This window comes from Sinocyclocheilus rhinocerous, unplaced genomic scaffold (genome assembly GCF_001515625.1).
Source record: "Sinocyclocheilus rhinocerous isolate Xijiao unplaced genomic scaffold, SAMN03320098_v1.1 scaffold273, whole genome shotgun sequence".
Lineage (NCBI taxonomy): Eukaryota > Metazoa > Chordata > Actinopteri > Cypriniformes > Cyprinidae > Sinocyclocheilus > Sinocyclocheilus rhinocerous.
Window position 1 is genome coordinate 1,223,946 of NW_015656360.1, and position 20,176 is coordinate 1,244,121.

The 20,176-nt window shown below is 38.0% G+C and overlaps 1 protein-coding gene across 1 annotated transcript; it reads left to right on the forward strand.

Annotated features, from left to right (window-relative positions):
• Window positions 1-1,007: 1,007 nt before the first annotated feature.
• LOC107720014 (protein Wnt-9b-like) lies at window positions 1,008-7,898 on the forward strand. The gene is made up of 4 exons (XM_016527584.1): window positions 1,008-1,157; window positions 2,282-2,535; window positions 4,074-4,339; window positions 6,694-7,898. Exons 1-4 carry the CDS (start codon window positions 1,072-1,074, stop codon window positions 7,162-7,164), a joined length of 1,077 nt encoding a protein of 358 aa, XP_016383070.1. The 5' UTR covers window positions 1,008-1,071; the 3' UTR covers window positions 7,165-7,898.
• Window positions 7,899-20,176: the final 12,278 nt, after the last annotated feature.

Here is a 20,176-nt window from a genome sequence, read left to right on the forward strand (position 1 = left end):
TACACGGGGAAATGACTAACAGCGAAGATGTTGAATTAAACGTAAACACAGCTTTTGTGTCTTATTTTTTAATCTGCTTTTCCGCATATACACTCTGGTCTCAGAACTAATCAGAACTTCTACTTACAGCTTGCTCCATTTCTGCAAATCAGTTTTTCTGAATGAATGACTTGCTCTACCTGTTGCTTAGGTCTTCATCAACAGCTGATTGCAGCACCTGCTGGTGAGCGACTAACAGCAGATAGAGATCATGCATAGGCCGACTCTACTCCTGCAGTTCCCGGATGTGCAATGCTGAATTTTCTGCCGAATTTGAACCACTGAATTTGTGGAAGCGAGTTTGTAAAGTGAAATAAAATGGACCAAAAATTGCCTGTCGAATATTATAGGCCCTACATAGTATTTTTAAACAGACTGAATATTTCGGAAGTGAACTCTGGAAGGTGAATATTAATTATTAATTTTTAATGATGAAAATGTGTGTGAAATGTTTTGAATTGAAATATTCAAAGCTTAAATAAACAACTATGTTGAATTTCAGCCCCTAAAAATGCAAGCCCTGAAAATATAAGGCATTAAAATGCAAGCACTCTTAATGCAATGCATTAGCCTATTTTTTTCAGTTGGTGCAATTCAACATGCTTTTTTGTTTCAAACACATTTGTCATTATTTTTCTTAAGCGTGGGACCAATTGAAAATGCACTTTTCTATTTACCTACTATTTGTTGGTGTTGGGGGATTAAATATCTTAATCCATAAAATATTTTAGATAATTAATCCATAAAATAATCCATATTGTCCATGATCAGAAAGAAAAGGAAAGTTGTCTGAATCAGCCCTAAGTAAAGATGAACCATTCAGCAGGTAAAACGCACCTGCTAATATGTAGGGAAATATCGTTTCCCTGGCAATGGGCGGAGTGACTGATGATCCAATAAGTCTGACGCGCCTCACCCCTCTCGGGAACGCTGAAATGAGTTTCTGCCCCTTTAAGAATTTGAGCTGTCCAGCACAGCTGGGATTTCAACACGGACAGATAGCGCAATGAAGAGCAGCGTCGACCCGTCATCATGTGCACCGGGCTTCCGAGGACTGCCTGTCCGCTGCGACTTTTTGCCCTCTGCATCCTTCTCTCCCACGCAGCAGCCTATTTCGGGTCAGCAGAGACTTTTATATCCTCTGTCTTTTCGGAATTCATTGAAATAGCCTCTGAGTGCATTATTGCTGTATTTTACATGAAATAGAATCATTTTAAGTTGCGGCAACAGATGGAGATATTTGGTGATGTTGGATGTCCCATGCGCAATTACGCATATCTTGTTATTGTTTGTATGTTTAATCATGTTTAAAACCTACGTTGCAGGTTGTCTGTAACAAACAATCAAATGAGGCAAGATTAAATAATTATTTGTTGAAGGTGGTATTTTAAAAAGATCTAAAATTATTTAAATAAGGAAGCTAGACTTTTTGCCTGTTCTTTAAAAAGTAGCTACAAGTAACACCATTAGATATCATTTTATGTCTTTTTTTAGTTGTTGTTTTGAAAACATTGATTTGTCTAAAATATTTCAATAGTGTGCTGTTCGATTATTATTGCAGTTTTGCGCGGCGCAGTGTATGGATCCAGATGTCTTCCGATGGTTTGGCACCGCGTCCTTACCCTAGCACTACCTGATAATTAAGATCTTCCTGGCTTACGTTCATAGGACGTTACCCAATGGTTTTTATAATAAGAATCCTATAAACACGTAAAACACTCTGCATTGGGTTTTATTTAAGAGTGCTTACTTAAGTTGGTTAAGCGCCACAGTAGCGTTTCCAAAAGCCAAGACTAGCCTACTGAGTGACTGGGTAAAGAGCACGTGTAGTTTGGTGCATTCTTTATTCAAACACGACTATTCAAATTAGGCATTTAAACATATTCAAAGCACATGTGCCATCATTCGTACATTCTAGGGGGAAAAAAAGTTAATTTGCTGCTTGAAGTTTTCAAATACAGTAACTTTAGTGCCAAAGTTTAAACTCCTAAAACCTATTGAAAATTGGGATTAGATAAATAATTGTGACAAGTTAAACTGAAACAAAGATGTTTCATAACGTTATGATTAAAACGTTTTGCACTTTATCTGATGTTCTAAAAGGTATTGAAGGGCTATTTTAGTGTATTTTAAATGTATGGATGGAGTTTGTGAACAAATCAAAATGAAACCTCGCCGAAAAATAAATGAATGGTTTCAAATTAAAGAGTTTTAGTGACTGTATTGTGCATGTTGTCGTTAGCCTTACAGGTCGCGAGCCCCTGGTTTTTCTGCCAGGTCCATTTGCCAACGAGCCTCCGAACAGTAAAGCGCACCTGAAGCAATGCGAGCAGATGACTTTGACGCGCCGGCAAAAGCGTTTGTGCCGGCGAGAACCGGGGCTGGCGGAGACTTTGAGGGAATCTGTCCGTCTCAGCCTCCTGGAGTGCCGCTATCAGTTCCGCAACGAGCGCTGGAACTGTAGTATGGATGGCCGTGGGAGCCTTTTAAAACGAGGTACGATATGAGACCCTTAGCACAATATTGGTGTTCTATTCTGAAAACGTCACTTTAAAAGCAAATTTCTGTAAAATGTTAAACAAATGTTAAGTGTTAGCCTATTAAAACGTTGCATTTGCCATCTCAAGCTAAATGTACAAATGTTTTGTTAATTTTTTTTTTTACAAATGTTAGAATGTATCTATGATAGGGTTGACAGTTCAGCCATTTTTAGCCTTGCTCTCAAGGTCATGAAATTACAAGTTGTTGTTTATGGAATTGTTCATAATTTTAATTCGGTTTTTTTTTTTCAAATAAAATGGTATGTCCACTAAAATAGATAGATAGATAGATAGATAGATAGATAGATAGATAGATAGATAGATAACAAATTAATTAAAATGAAAAAAAAAGTTATTTGATGTTTGTTCCGTTAGGAATATAACTATAATAACACATAGTAAAAAATGTAAAAACGATTAATTGTTGAAGCCATTGTTTAATGTTAATAAGGAACAAATAGAAATGACCGAATCTTGTGAATTTAAAATCCCCAAAACACAATTGTTCAATTTGCTGTTTGGTAGCCTTAAATTAGTCAGTACTACTTATATGTCAGAAAGATAATGCTTTAGCATTAACAACTATGCAGAAACCTCCATGTGGTGCCTGCTTCCAAACGAACATGTGCAGGATGTGAATGTGAAAGCCATACGTAGGTCAGTCCGCTGGTAATTAGGGACTTGGGAAGCGCGGAATCCCTGTGCGGTGAGGCCTCGCGGGGCCAGTTGAAGTATTTTTATCTCGCGGAAAAGCGCCCTGTTCTCAGAGGAAAAGGGCGGCGTGATCGCGCGCTTTCATCTGACAGAAAACTTAGTCAAAATAATAATTAATTGGATCAAAATACACGCCTTGTCTCAGCTCTGATCTAAGCTAAGCAAACTATAAAACGAGGAGGTTGCAAGGAGGGATTAATCGTGACAAAACACTGCACTTAACACTTAATTGAAAAAGTTGTAGCTAGTTTATGATAGAGTGTTTAAATGTAAGAGAAATCCATTATAGCCTACAGGCATGATAAGGGTGGCTTTTTCGTTTAAAATCTACATGAAGTGAGTTTTAAATAATAAACGTGGTAATAGAAATGTATTTTAAAAGAAAAATAACGCATACAAACAAACAAAGATCCATATTTGTTATTGTGGACATGCCTATACTCATCCACTTTGTTATCAGTAATCGGTACTGTTTGAGAATTGCATTATTTGCAATCAGAGATAATTGTTTTTATTAATATTACTTAATTCCAATAAAGTGCTTAGTATGTAGCTTGTCATGTGAACTCAACATGTCGCCCCTATATGTGGCGACTTAGGCCTAACATATAAAATCTTTTATTACGTTACTGATATGACTGGAGTCATCTCATTTCAATGTACGTGATTTAGCACTAATTATGTATTTACGTGTAGGCCTACGACTTTTTATGTATAAAAAAGCTGTTCACATTTAGCGCACCTGCTCAATGCTCATTTATGAATGCATCACTTCATCAGGCTTTAAAGAGACGGCCTTTCTGCTCGCGGTGTCATCAGCAGCGTTGTCTCACGCGTTGGCCAAAGCGTGCAGCTCAGGGCGCATGGAGCGCTGCACCTGCGACGATTCTCCTGGTCTGCAGCACCGCGAGGCCTGGCAGTGGGGCGTATGCGGGGACAACCTCAAATACAGCACTAAGTTTCTCAAGAAATTCTTTGGGCAAAAACGGGTCAGCAAGGACCTGCGTGCCCAAATCGACGCTCACAACATTAACGTCGGCACCCGGGTAAGATGCAAAAATATTACCATTAAAAAAAACAAAAAAACATATCAAGGTTACATAACGTTACAAAAATCTAAAGAACCTTTTTATGACGGAAATGTTCTATTTGCATCTATGGAACCATAGATGCAAATATGTAATCTCTATTTTTAAAAGTGTTCATGGTCCATTCTCCTCCAAAACTCATAGAAGAGAACATCTGTAAGGGTTAACTGTCTCACACCCTCCCGTCCTCTCTTGGTTGATGGGGTGCCGTCTTCTAGTTTATTGTAGCCCAAAGGAGAGTTCAGCGAGTGGTGTGAGGCAGGTAGGTGAGCAGGTATTGGCCAGGTCTCTGGAGCCAGGTGTTCCTTCCCCTGGTCCAGGCATGACAGCGCTTGCTGTGGGGGCCCTCTTCAAAATTAGAGGTCTCCCATGAGGGCGATTATACAGAGGCCTCTGTAATATATGAGCATTTTTTCCACCTACTGTATGCCTTCCGCTCTACCAGTCTCACTGCTGCCGCTGCCGCCGTCGCCACCACTCTCCCAGACTTTCATAAATCCTCATAACATCCCTCAAAACAGTTCTGTTACCAGGAGACTGGCAGCCTCAGGGAAAGACAGAGAGAACGAAAAAGGGGGATGGTTTACGAGGTTCACAGAAAGTAAGAAAAGAATGGCTGGACAAACTCGGATCTTATCTTATCAGTCTCCGGTTTTGTTGTTTCCCACAGTTGACACCTCAGGCCACAGATGGCGGTTAACAAAAACAAGCAGAGGTGGCTGAGGTCTTGTTTTCCCCTCCTCTTTCAGATTCTCTCCGTTGCCTCACTTCTCCTCTGTATTGCTCAGGTGGCCCTGGGGTGGGAGCTCATACCTGTGTAGGGTGGAACACCCCCATCGACCATTTGACCTCCCCATCTCCCCTTGGGCACTTTTTGATAGACTGATTTGCTCTGAATCTACCTCCACAGTATGTGAAATGTAGAGAGGAGCACGAATAGGAGAAATAGATCAACAGTCAACAAGTAAAGAATGTGATTTGACTCCCAATTGAAAATAGAGAGCTAGAGAGTAACAGTTCAAAGATGGAAATGTGCTGATCTGAGCATAGATCAGGGATGGTGGTCTTCAAGAGGTGCAGGTCAGAGTTGAAAGACCGCCAGCTCAGGCATTCCCCCTGCATCCATCATCTACACCATGTCAACCCAATGTTTTTAGCTCAGGGCTATGGAGTCCCAGAGCATCAGCTGAATTACTTGAACAATTTATAATTTTGGATAACATGCTGTCCGACTTTTACAAACTTCTATGTTCATTTCCCTCCCCACTTTTGGGGAGATAATCAATACCAGTGTATTAATGTGACCTCCAAAACATGTAAAATAGTTCTTTCTATAGTGGTTCTCAACGTTTTGGACTCCAAGGCCCATAATTGTCCAATATTTGAAGGCCCCATGACTTTTTCAGTTGTTCATGATTTTTGATTAAGGATTAAGGAGAATAATTTTTTTTTAATTGTTTTTACTCAAAATATCTAGCCAATTAAACATTTTAGAGCTTGACATAACTAGAAAAATCTATATTCATTTGTATATTCAAAGCCCATGGAGCTTTAAGATTTTAATTTACATGATTTTTCAAGGTCTAGAAAATATACTTTTAAAACTAAGTTACCTCATATATCCCTGTTTTCCAAAGCCACAGGAATCCTGATTCCTCAAAGAAAAAACTATTGTTGAGGTGTGAAATAAAATAAGAAATATCTTGAAGTTTAATTGTTTAGTTTTATTTTAAGTAATTTTAATTCATCTTGAGGCCCCTTGGAAGTTTGCTGAGGTCCTCTAGTTAGCCTCGGCCCCTTGGTTGAGAACCACTGATCTAGGGCTCTTTTACACCAATGCAATATGAAACAAATGAAAATAAATCACTAACGAAAGGTCTGTTCACACCAAGAGTGAAACCACTCATGATTAGTGTGGTAATCTTGAGTATACTCTAGTCAATCTCGAGTAAACTCGAATTTGATTCACAGTAATTTTTTAAGCTTGGGCTCTGGACTAAGATCTTACAGTATATCTTATTAGCCGGTTTCATTTCATCACTGGACAAGAAAAAAAATGAACACAATCACAGAAGTGTGAATAACTCTATAAAAATGAATTGTTTCTCTTTAAAATCTTCTTCAGTACCAAATATCCACGTGAAAGGGTCGTAGCCAATCCAAAAAGTGAGACCAAATTTCAGCATCCCATATCGAATCCACTCTTCCTCTCCTAAGATTTCTTAGTTTCTGACTCATTTTCACAGGATCATAGTGTTGTATTTGGCGTACTGTGTTCATGTCTTCACCTCTGTCTTTTCTTTTCCTCTCAGGCGGTGAAGAGTGGTCTTAAGACTACTTGTAAGTGTCACGGTGTCTCCGGTTCGTGTGCTGTGAGAACATGCTGGAAGCAACTCTCCCCGTTTCAAGACACAGGCCACCTGCTGAAGTACCGCTATGACACGGCCGTTCGAGTGCATACTGTTACCAACTCCGCCACTGGGGAGACCGAGCTGGCAAGCCCTCGGCGTCATAGCAACACAGGTCCCCGCCTACGGCCCACCGAGCTGGTATTTCTGGAGGAGTCGCCCAGCTTTTGCAGGCCGTCACGTTACTCGCCCGGGACGGCCGGCAGACCATGTTCAAAGGACACCAGCTGCAGCAGCCTGTGCTGTGGACGGGGCTACAACACGGCCCTCCACCTCACCACCATCTCCTGCCACTGCCAGGTCCGCTGGTGCTGTCACGTCGAGTGTCAAACCTGCCTCCGAGAGGAAGAGGTCTACACCTGCAAGAAACATTGATAAGAAGGAAACTGAGAAGACGAAGCGGAAAGTGAGGAAGCTTGAGGATTGTTAAGGCGTCTACTAGACAACTAGTAGAATTTTGAGAAGTTTGGAGGTTGTGATCCAGGTTGTGCTAAGGGAAAAGATGTTTAGGATGATCTGCCAGTCTTATCTGAGGTTGAGATGGTTAAGTCACTTTCTTAAAGTCTGGGCTCCAACATGGAGTTCCGAACAAAAGTTTGGGAGGAACATGTTCATTTAATATGACCAATCAGTGCCTGAACAAGCGTATATAAGCTGCTGCTTACCTCTGCCTATGACAGTTCTTCCAGCATTCCTCCACCACCCCAGCTCCACCTTCTTGATTGGTTACCACTAAAACCAGTCAAGGAAATCCTAGGGGGTCCGACTTTCAGGCTCGGGTCAAGTCTCCAGCTCAAACCCTTTAACGTGGACAGCAAGCAAAATATGTATACCTCCACTTCATTAAAGATTACGTGAACTTGTGAAACAAGTGTGGACAAACCTGGCCATGGGTCCCAGAGTTTCTAGAATTAAAATTGCTCTTCTGCTGTCAAGGAACCCAAATGGGACGTTCCGTACATTTCCCAGCTTCTCACATGTAGTGGAGGTTGGAATTGAACCAGACTACTCTTTTCTTCTACAGTGATAAACCAACCTCACCGGGAGGTTGCCTGTTGAACGGTCGGTGTTGATCGCACATTATGGAAATGGACTAGTGATCTGCGAAGTTTAGTTATACTCAAACTAATAGTTTGGAAGAGAGACGGCAGTCTGCTCACTTACATTTCTGACTGCTTGTCTCTCTTCCTGCCTATAATGTACATGTATATCTCTCTATTGCTCTGAGAGTCCACATATGGCTTCAATATATATACTGAGAGTATGAAGCACTTATGAATGCATTTATTTGTGAATATTATGGTAGTCTTTTATATGTAAGGAAGAAAGTACTTGCGTCTGTTATGGTATTCACAGTTAAAATGCTTAACAAAGATATTACAAATGGGGGGGGGGGTCTATGCTGATAAACTGGAAATCTACTGGGACACAGTCTGCTTTCATAGACTTCTAATGAATGTTAGAGAAAGTTATATGATCAGAAATGTTTTGTTTTGGGGATTTTTGCTACTACCTCACCCGGTCTAAGGGGGAAATTAAATACTAAGTTGTTTTTTTCTTACTAGATATTTAAGACAATGCTTCTTTTAAAAGCTTTAGCCTGAAATACAGATGCATTTACTTTTTTTGTTGTTGTTTTTTTTACTTTTGTGACCTATTTCCTTACTTAAGAACCAATGTATCATATTCAAATAAAATAATACATTTGTAAAAATGGTGTCTGACATTTGTCAACAGATTGAACTCTTCGAATTAAATTTAAAAATGCAGATTTTCTTTCTGTCTCTCGCTTTCTCTCTTTCTGTGTTTGTGTTTGTGGTTGCACACCTGTCCAGAGCTCTGCACGCAAACACCTGCTCTTTAGTTAAATAGCTAATCATGGAGCTGATGGATCCTGACCTACTCTCAGCTCGAGCTTCATTCTAATTTCACTCACCCAAAACATATACAAATAGTTGAGCTTGCACATGATGTGCCACACTACATGCACACACACAAATCCTAAGTAATGGACTCCGGGAATCTGGCATGAGCCAATTGAGTTTCTTATAGTTCAGCTACTTTCATAATAGTGTAGCTTTCCAGTAACAAAGCTACTTTATGAAAGGCTATTGTAAATGTCTAAGCTGGGAGAATAATCAAACAGGCTCATCTCAATGGTCCTCTATTCCTCTTTTATATATAGCATATAGGAAAGTTTGATTCATTTAAGTGAAGTGAATCAACTCATCCTTATCAGCCCACTCGCACATGCAATGTTGGGAAGTCTGATTCATTCTAGTGAATAGGTTCATCCTTAATAGTCTGCTCTCATATATGTAGCACTGGGAAGGTGGACTCATTCTAGATTCATTCTAATAAATCGGTTCAAGTGGTCCTTTACTCTCATATGTAGAGCTGAAACGTCCTATTCATTTCAGTGAATTGGTTCATAATGATCCGCTCTCATATGAATCGTTGGAACGTTAGATTAATTCTAGTGTATTGGTTCATTTAGACAATTCCTTTAATTCATTCAGTTCATTTAATTTAACCAAATTAAACAAAAGGATTCACCAATTCTAGTCCATGTATAAGTTGGTTATGTAATGTTTTGTTGTATTTAGTATAAATTTACATCCACAAGAGATTGTCCATTGTTTGTAAACCCTTCATTACTTTTGAATGAGAAAAAAAATTAATAAGTTATAATTGGAGCACCCATCATTCATAAAGTGCCCCTTGTATGTTAGTTTATTAAATATTCTGGCTAAGTGCTCTCAGCTCTAATTAACACATTTTACCATATTTAAATCCATTCCACAGATTTTCAACCAAAAAGCACAGAAAAAGAGTCTCCAGATATCGTCTGGCCCTGGTGACATCCACAAGCTGACTCATCACAGAACTCATGTTCACATGTACACAGAACTTTATTATCTGAACATTAAAGCGTGTGTGTATTGCCGTGTTTGATGTGTCGAAAGGTAATAGCCCCAGTAAGACTCTCCCATTCTGTGTTTAGACATAATGAAAATAATAGTTGTGCTCCATCAAACAGATCTGTGCTTTCACTGTCTGGCCAGATCCTCAACCCAGACCTCGTCTAATGACTGTTTATCAGTACTTACTTTTATTAAAGACAAACAGAAAAATGTTGGAGGTGAAACGGGCCAGAGATTTATTGTTTACAAGACAACAGCCACGTCATGTGGCGGCATTGTGAATAAAAGCTGATTTGGTACAAAACCAAAGTCTAAAAACAGTTAACTTAAGCCTCATTGACTACATTTAAGCGCACACACTGATGCACGCATGCTTCAACAAAGGAATTTCTAACCCTTGGGGCATGTCAAGGAGAGAAAGGTAGAGTTCAGACAGAAGGGAAGGATGAAGAATGAGTGAGTGAATGAGTGAGTGAGCATATGGATGAATAAATGAAAAATGTGCAGCAGAGAGATGGCTACTTTGTAAATTGGTTTTCACACGTTGGTTTCACACAGAAGCAACAGGACTGCAGATGAATATGCTGCTATGGTGAACGGCAGGGGGTCTGTGAGGGATGATACAGCACTAGTTTAATAATGAATCCTAAAGCCTTCATTTCCCCAAAGCCCAGCGTCCACAGCCTTCTTCTCACGCACACATCCCCCTAGAGAGAGACTGCAATGGGGGAGAGAGTGTGTGTGTTCCTCAATGAGTGGCTTTGATGTGTGTATTTTCATCCTTATCATTTTTCATTTCATTTGCATATGCAAGTACATTTGTCTTTGTGTTGCGGATATTTAAATATTGACTATCTGCGCATGTTTTAATGTGATCATAATGTTTGTGTGATGTAATACTGTTTTGCTTGGTCAGCGAGGTCAAGGAGGTAGGTCTGTTACCCTCTGGGGACAGGATTATCTGCCATCTTCAGTCTGGATAGAAAACAGACACACATAGCATAAAAATACCAGTTAGCTCTTTGATAAATTAGAAGTAAATTCATTTTCATTTTCAGGCTCATGACAAGATGAATCACTGCAAGCCAGCCATAGACAGTGATATGTAAAAGATGGATTTTTAAAAATTGTATTTATTTATTTATTTTGGTATACAAAACTGATAAACTGATTAATAAAATAAATAAATAACCTCAAAATATTTCCTTTTGTGTTCCACAGAAGAACATACAGGTTTGGGACAACATGAGAGAGCAAATGATGATAGAATTTTCATTTTTGGGTGAGCTATCCCATTCATTTTTTGGGTGAACTAGCACACTCTTAAGAATAATGGTTCTAAAGGGTTGTTTTCACAGCAATGCTATAGCAGAACCATTTTCGTGTTTCCCCCAAAAAAATTTCAGTGAGCAGTTTCAGTGAATTTTCAAGAACCATTCTATTCACTATATATATATATATAAATATATATATATATTACTGGTTTATGTGTTACCTATTGGAACAAACTGATGCTTAGCTCCTTAGCCTTGAGCAAGAACACATTTCTATGAATTTGTTACCTTATGCTTTGCTATGAACCCTACAAGACCACCACATGAAATGCTAAAAGAAAAAAAAAAGAGCGTTGCAGAAGACAGTGTTTTCATTTGAAAAGATAAGGAGAAATGTAATAAAAAGGCATTGTCTGAAAAGTTTCTGTGAGTGAGTGAGGGAGTGAGGGAGAGAGAGAGAGAGAGAGAGAGAGAGAGAGAGAGAGAGAGAGAGAGAGAGAGAGAGAGGGGGGAGATCTTAGTAGGTATTTACCATTTTGTTTCTGTAATTGTGATTCAAAAATGTATTTTATATTATTAATCATTACAATGATTCTCATGATTGTGTGCCAACACTGACACTCTAACACAGACTGAACAAAAACCATGCAATTACTACAAATTATTTTATTTAAAAAAAACTTTCCTGCATCTTTCAGGCAATTATAGAATAAATAACATTTAATTCGTTTTATCTAAATACTTACTATTCCGTTGGTCAAGACACACTTTCTCTCCTGGCGTTGCTTAAAAGTAAAATTATTGCTTTCCTTGCTTTACTGCAGGTATGGTTTGTAATTTGGGGGTCATCTGAGGTCATCTGAATGTAACTTGACCCAAAAGTGACGAATGCAGTGTGAAGGTCATTCTTTTTCCCAGCATGAAAGAGAGAGAGAGAGAGAGAGAAGAAGAGAGAGAGAGAGAGAGAGAGAGAGAGAGTGAGAGGTGGACAATGACACAGGGTAAGAATTTGGAATGTGAAATGAGTAATGTTATTGCTCAACCCACATCACAAAGCCACAATGCCTGGAGCTATGACAAGCTGAGTGCATATCTTCATACCTCCATCCATCCCTTCATCCCCTCATCTCTCTGTACTTTTTGCATTCTTTATCCCTTCATTTGTCCAGTTGTCTATAATTATTATGGGTACTGTATCTATTTTAAGTTAAAGATTTAATCTAATATCCAGTCCCTATAGAGTAAGTTACAGGGAGATACAACAGTGGCTTTCAAAGAGCGCTAATAGGCTGTACAGTCCAACAGCACTGGGTCTTTTCAGTGTTTTTATGAGTGATATATACCAGCTTGTTGCCTGTCAGGGTTTGCACGTTTCAGACAGACCGTTAGTCTGTGTGTTCTACTGGTGGAGATTTCACTTTTTCTGTCATAGTTACACCAGTAGGTGACGACAAATGACCGTCTTTATGAGTGAGTCATTTGAATCACTCAGTCAACTGATTTGTTCAAAAGACTGATTCATTAAAGAAGGAAACAGGGAATTATTTTCGTTTGGCGGTAAAAAAAAAATAAAAATACATAACTGGCAATATTGGGTCTAAACGTAAGTAACTCAATACTGAATTCTTGTTTAATGAACACTTAAGAAATGCTGCTGTCACAATTTTGCTGTTGGTCTGAAAATCAGCGTGGCAGTGATTACATGCAGCATCCTTCCTACAGTTGTGCTGTGAGTGAGTTAAAGGAACACTCCACTATTTTTGAAAATAGGCTCATTTTCCAACTACCCTAGAGTTAAACAGTTGAGTTTTACCGTTTTCGAATCCATTCAGCCGATCTCCGGGTCTGGCGGTAGCACTTTTAGCTGTAGCTTAGCATAGATCATTCAATCTGATTAGACCGTTAGCATCTCGCTCAAAAATGACCAAAGAGTTTCTATATTTTTCCTATTTAAAACTTGACTCTTCTGTAGTTACATCGTGTACTAAGACCGACGGGAAATGAAAAGTTGCGATTTTCTAGGCCGATATAGAAACCCTTTGGTCATTTTTGAGCAAGATGCTAACGGTCTAATCAGATTCAATGATCTATGCTAAGTTACAGCTAAAAGTGCTTCTGCCAGACCCGGAGATCGGTTGAATGGATTCGAAAACGGTAAAACTCAACTGTTTAACTCTAGGGGAGTTGGAAAATGAGCCTATTTTCAAAAATAGTGGAGTGTTCCTTTAAAGTCAGCATGAAATGAAAACTTACCTTATCTCTTATTTTGAACAATTTGTCAATGCATATGTTTAATTAAAAAAATTAGCCTTTTATTTTTAATCTAAATGTCATTACTTGATCTTCCAGTGAACTGACAAGCTTCTTTCTGGTTACATATATGCCAGACTTTAGTCTGCTTAAACCCCGCCTTTTTCTTACAATCAACCTCAATCTTGCATCCAGTATTTATCGGTATTTTTTAATAGTCTGTTTCATATGGATGTACGGCACAATACGGATGAAAAGATCTGTTGCTGCTTCTGTTTCATCACAAGTTGAGTGATTGAGTGAGCAAGGAGTAAGTGAATGATGAGGAACTTGTCTCTTTTGTGAGATGTCACTAATTTGCTTGGTCATTGAAGAAATAGATTCGAGGGCAAAGGCTATGCTAGAGTTCATCAGCAGGTGTCTACAGACACAGGCTCCTCTCTTTCTCACACACATGTACACTTTAAATAGCCTAAGTGTGTGATTTCTGCTACAAAGACCATAAGGACAAATGTTCTGATGAAAAAGTGACACCTTTCTCAACCTATCCTTTATTCATTGTGTTTTTCGGCCTTGCATCTCTCACTACTTAACAGAGTTTCGTTTCCTCACGATCCTGACTGGGTGGCTGAGGGCTGGGAAAACTGTGAAGGAGGATTTCCCATGAGCCTTGGCATAGTGTTAAAGAAACACCTGCTGGGTTAAAACCCAAAGCCACCCAGCATAACGTTCATTCCACACGTATCATACACTACACTGTTTTAAGAGCACTGGAATACCCTGTACAACCAAAGATTTAACTAAAGATCACAGAGCATCATATTCAGTACCTGTGCGATCAGATCCAGTCTTGGACCTGACCTCCATTAGCAGAGAAAACAAGAGTTTCCCAGACTGATCATCAAGTGCACTGAAGATAACGACAGATAGGAGGCAGGAGCAGCCTTCACTCCTCTTCTGTTCACATCAACATTCAAAGTTTTATACACACACAAATGACATGTGTTCACCAAACCATCTTATGTGATTAGAGAGCTCTGTGTGTGCTTTCTGTCTTTCCCAAGCCTATCTGTAATGCACACATCTGCACTCTCTCTAAGGTAATTCAGCCATCTGCACACTGATAATTTTATTACACGAACACGGATATGAAGCATTTTTTAGCATTTTCATGAAAGTTCAAAGTTAGGGGTGATTCAAGCAGAACACTTATCAAAACATGAAACATGGTGTAGGGAAAGGGAAAAAAACACAAGGTCAAGAAGATTTGTTTTGTTCTTTTAATAATAAGCGCTGTGTCATGTGTGAGACACTGCAAAAGACACTAGAACAACAGTCAAACATATCCAGCTCATGTTTACATAGAAAAACAATGGAAAAGTGGTGCAGTGGAATGCAAAAACATGTTGTTTATGAACAGCCCTTTAAACTCATAAAAACAACTAGACAGCATTTAAGACTAGAATATGACAGAAATATAAAATGCTGCATTAAATATGAACAAATGTACTTATTTTGGTTGGTCACTATGGTTGGTTTATTATAAGCTATGACACAAGTGCAGTGCATGTTTATAATAAACAGAAGGTTATTGTCAGTTGGTGTGGGCGCTAATGTAGTTATCGTTATAGTTATCGTTGTTCATATGAATAGGCCTTTAGTCTTTTCAGTGGTAAACCCAGGCAGAATCTGTAGACAATTTATTTATGTATTTCTATTTAAATGGCGCTGAGAGTTAAACACAACTATTTGTAGCTAAAAGTAATTAGTCAAACTATTTAATAAACAAACATACAGGTTTTAGTGATGTGCACTGTGGACTTGAAATCGTAATACACTATTGTAATGTAACCTTTTTAACTTTTAATTCTTCATATACTGTACAATTGTCAGAAAGGTATGTGGGTGTCATCATAGATCTGTTATTGTTTATGTTTATAATATAGATCAGTGGTTCTCAACCTTTTTTTCCACCGGGCCGCACTATGGTCCAAGTGCAAGTCTCGCGGGCCGCACGCGGGTTGAGAACCACTGATATAGAGACAGAGGGAATGGGTGACATGTTCATCTTCAGTATGTGCTGGAGGGGCAAAGGTGCTCCTCTCACAGGTGGTATGACCACAGGACTGTTTGTGTGTGTGTGTGTGTGTGTGTGTGTGTGTGCGTGTTCATTACCCACAGCTGCAAGTTCTTCAAGCTCAAGATCTTCAACTTCCTCAAGCTATAGAGACCCAGACAGAGTGTGAGAGATATGGAGGCAGATGATTTCAATACAAAGTTTGAGGAAAGTAATAATAAACACTAAAGCACTATAATAATAATAAAAACAATAAATAAATAAATAAATAAAAAGGGGGCCTAAATTTAAGATTGATGTAGTTGATTTACATATAAAATGTCCATCCATTTGGATTACAGTTTTAGGGAAAATAATAATAGTAATAATAATAATAATAATAATAACAACAGCAAAATAAAAAAAATAAAAAAATCATGGCATAGTTTATTAATGAACTATTTGCATATCTATTTGATTTTATTTAAAAAAATATTTTCATAATGCATTTATTAAAATGGCTTAGAATCAGTATAAATCTGTTCATTGTGAAAATTACATTAATTCAAGTCAAGTCAAGTCAAGTCACCTTTATTTTTATAGCGCTTTATACAATACTGGTTGTGTCAAAGCAGCTTTACAGTGTTAAACAGGAAAATAGTTTGTCAATAATGCAAGAAGACAATAACAGAGTCATTTTTCCAGCTAAAGTCAGTTCATTGGTGAATCAGAGATGTCATCATCCATTTCAGCTCTCTTCCAATAGTGTCTGTGCAATCAGTCAAGAGTCCCCAACTAAGCAAGCTAAAGGCAACAGCGGCAAGGAACCAAAACTCCATCGGTGACAGAAATGGAGAAAAACTTTGGGCTAAACCAGGTTCAGTCGGGGGGCCAGTTCCCCAAATTCAGTTAATTAATGGGTACAATATAACAAGTAATGTTCATTTAGTTAAAATGTATGAGATTGACACAAATTGGATATATAAACCTGCTCACTGTGTATTTAAAACACATTCAGTTTATTGGTACTATTACAGAAATCTTACACGTTTTTTTACGTGTTTCATTTACAGTATCCTATTTATGACTGACAAATATGCATCACATTAGGTTTACTAAGTATATCGTAAAACTGTGTAATCCAAATGGATAGAAATTTAATATGCATTTCAAATATAGAAATCTTAAATCTAGGCCTAAATATGTATTTGAATGTGCCCACAGTTGAAGAATCCACTTACAAACACAGAGGCAAAATCACAAAGTCTTACAGGTTTTTATTAGTTCTCAGTAACCTATCATCAGCCGAAACACAAGTGCTTTATTCTTCTCCTCAAAATAAAGAAAGCTCAGAAAACAATAATGAATGAGAAAACAGACATCTGTCATCCAAACATTTCTACCCCGGAGTGATTTCAGCACCATGCGTGATCTTCTTCATCATGACATCATAGATTGCCACCTTCACCTGCTGTCAAAAGACACGACTGCTCTTTCCACCAAACATTAAACTCAAGTGATTTAATAACATATTATTTTCTCTTTTTGCGTGAAAAAGACACAAGAACACCTCGTGCTGTATATATAGATCAATAGAGTTGTTGCTATGGTGTCTGATGTAAGACTGAAAAAACAAATCACAATTAACCCACTTTTTGTAGCATTTCTATTAATTTCTTAGTAAAACAGGTCATCAAGGACAAATCAAATCATCAGCACCTGACAAAAACCCCTGCCTCTGGTTCGCAGCTGTGTGAGTTTGTGCCTATGTGTGTGTTATGGCAGAAGGTTGAATGATGCTTTGTCGCTAGAGGACAGATTGCTTTGACATGTGTAACCTTAGAAAATAGGATCGAAAACATCAACCGGCCTCATTGCTCTCTATCAACTTCCTCTTCCCAGAATAATCATCCCCTTTCTCCCCACCTCCATTTCTCATGACTCCTGTCTGCTTATTCCTGTGAAAGTCTCCCTCTCTCTCTCTTTCCCTGAATATCCCTCTTGGCCTCAGGAGGTGTTATGACAGTAAGGATGGAGTGTGTGAAGAGCAAGAAGGAGCATGAAGAGAGATAGTGCTGGGGGCGAGCTGCATGGAGGGTAGACGGGAGTTATAAAGGGGGCACTGTTTCAGAAAGCTAGCCTAGAGAGACAGACATCAACCGTCATTCGGCCTCCATTCAGACCCGCCCGTCTCACCCACCACACTAATGGTGGGGTAAACATCAACACCAGTCAAAACAGGTAGCTGCCCTGATCTTGAGTAGCACATAAACACACAGACATTAAGGAACACATACAGACACCTATAATTGCACACACCTGACCACAGTAGATCTCTCAGAGAGAGAAGAATGACTGGGATCAAATTGACTGGGTCGTTCCTACTATGCAGCACATTTTAATGTCCCCATTATAAATTAATAAAAAATTAAATTAATTATTAATTATTTTTCTTTCACCACAACAGTATGAGGAAATAATGGCACGCTCAAGTCCGTCTGGGAAGTTTGTATTATTGAATTGGGAAGATATTGCAAGCAAGATATTGATGTACCTTTTCTGCATAAAATGCAACAAGATAATGATGAATAAAGAAGGTGGGGTATTTCTGTTTCTGTTTTTATTCAATTTATGAAGTTGCTATAAATGTATATGCATAAGTTTGATCATAATTGCCCAATATTATTTGGTACATGCAACTTAAATAGTTATTGTAAATAAAATAAAAAAAGTCATTAATTTTAATAAATTTACCATTAATACAGATGCTATATCCATTGCGTTGTTTTTTCACTGACACACCCCCCAATTTAGAAACTCTGGGCTTAAAAAAATCCAGTGGTTCCCACTTATAATCAGTGTTGGGGAAAGTTACTTTTAAAAGTAATGCATTACAATATTGTGTTACTCCCTAAAAAAGTAACTAATTACGTTACCTAGTTAGTTTTTATGGAAAGTAATGCGTTACGTTACTTTTGAGTTACTTTTTAAATCTGGGCAGGGCTTGCTTGTTTGTTTTTATATAAAAAGTTCTTCTTTTACAAATGTAGAAGCCCTTTTCACAACAGAAGTGAAATGAATACGCCTCAGGCTGAAGGAAATGCAAATTCACGTCTGTACAGTAGAGGGCGCAGCGCAAACAAATCGCATGAAGAAGGGAAACAAAGTAACTAGCGTTACTTATTTGAAAAAGTAACTCAGATATTTCCTTCTAAATAAAAAAGTAATACATTACTTTACTAGTTACTTGAAAAAAGTAATCTGATTACGTAACTTGCATTACTTGTAATGCGTTACCCCCAACACTACTTATAATTATGACTTTTTATGAAGTATGAAGTAATTAGCAACAATAGTAACTAGCAAAACACACACACACACACACACACACACACAGAGAGAGTTTATAAAAAAGGTATAAACATGAATAATCCAACTGTTTTATTTTGTATGAAACCGCTGTGTCTTATTCTTTACACATACTTACACAGACCTGTCTCTGGAGAATTCAGTGATGACATTGTTGAGGTTTAACCACAGGGCAAAAAACCCCAACATGGCGAAATCAATGTCACATTCATCCACTCATTCGCTTCAAACTGTGATGAACAGGTCAACAAACAACCACCTCGTCTGTCTGTCTCCCTTTTGGAAATTTTGATATCATTATTTTTGTGTCTGTGTCTCCGGGCATGGGAGGCACCAGATCAGACTGGTATGTTCTGATACAAGGCTGCGGAAACCAACATAATTAGACAAGGCCAGGATGAGTGAAAGAAGTTGACAAAATCTAGCCCCAAGAAGATTTGTCATTATGTTCTTCCTGTCACTGACGTTCCATCAAGGGATGAAAGTCGACACACCTTCCCCCAGGCCTCAAGCTGTAACCATACTATAAGAATGATGGTATTTGCTTTCATAAAACTACAATTGCTGCAGGATTCATGCTACACATAAATGATGAATGGGAATGAGGTTTACATTAATAGCTGTCATTTAAAAGGCTTTATGGAACCGATTTCTGAATGTAGAGATCATATGGGAAAATACCTTAATTCACATTATTTAAGATTAAAGCTGGTTACTAATTGCTATTCACATTCTAAACTAAACATTCAGATCTTCCTTACATAAAGTTAACCTTATAACTATAGTTTCCACCAAAATACATGGCTGTATTTTTGCACGGGGACAAAATTTTATGGACCTTAGCCAACCACAAAATAATACAACACAGTCTTTTTTGGTTTTTTTATCTACTATTTTTGTAACTTCTTTATTATTCTGTGATTAGTTAATGAATGGTGTGCATCTTATAGTTAAAATTTTAGGTCATGTGTAATTTACAAATTAATCTCCATTGTTGGAGTAGAAAGTGATGTAGCTGTATTAGTTTTAAGGTTTTAGCATAAAGGCTCTTTTACCACATGTGACTTTTAGTCTCACTGTACAGGTAAATTTTTTTTTTTCAAAATTAATTCACAGTCATAGATGTAGTCCTTATAGACTATATTAGTATTAATGAATATCAACCACTTTTACTAGTGTCACCTCAAAATAAATAAATAAATACAAATAAAATAATACAAATAAATTAATAATAATAATAATAATATTGTAGGCTCATTAATCATTAATTAAATTTTGGTGGTTTAATTTTTGGTTTACTTTTCAAGACTATTCTTTATTCTGATAATAAGAAAGCCATTAAAGGGATAGTTCACCCAAAAATGAAAATTAGCCCTTTATTTACTCACCCTCAAGGCATCCTAGACATATATGACTTCCTTCTTTCAGATGAATCCAATCAGAGTTATATTAAAAATTGTCTTTGATCTTCCAAGCTGTTTATTGGCAGTCAGCGGGTGTTACAGTGCATCAGT

Coding starts and splice junctions, on each gene's coding strand:
- LOC107720014 (XM_016527584.1), top strand. CDS start 1,072: ATGTGCACCGGGCTTCCGAGGACTGCCTGTCCGCTGCGACTTTTTGCC. Junction 1,158..2,281: donor CACGCAGCAGCCTATTTCGG/GTCAGCAGAGAC, acceptor TGTTGTCGTTAG/CCTTACAGGTCGCGAGCCCC. Junction 4,340..6,693: donor ACATTAACGTCGGCACCCGG/GTAAGATGCAAA, acceptor TTTTCCTCTCAG/GCGGTGAAGAGTGGTCTTAA.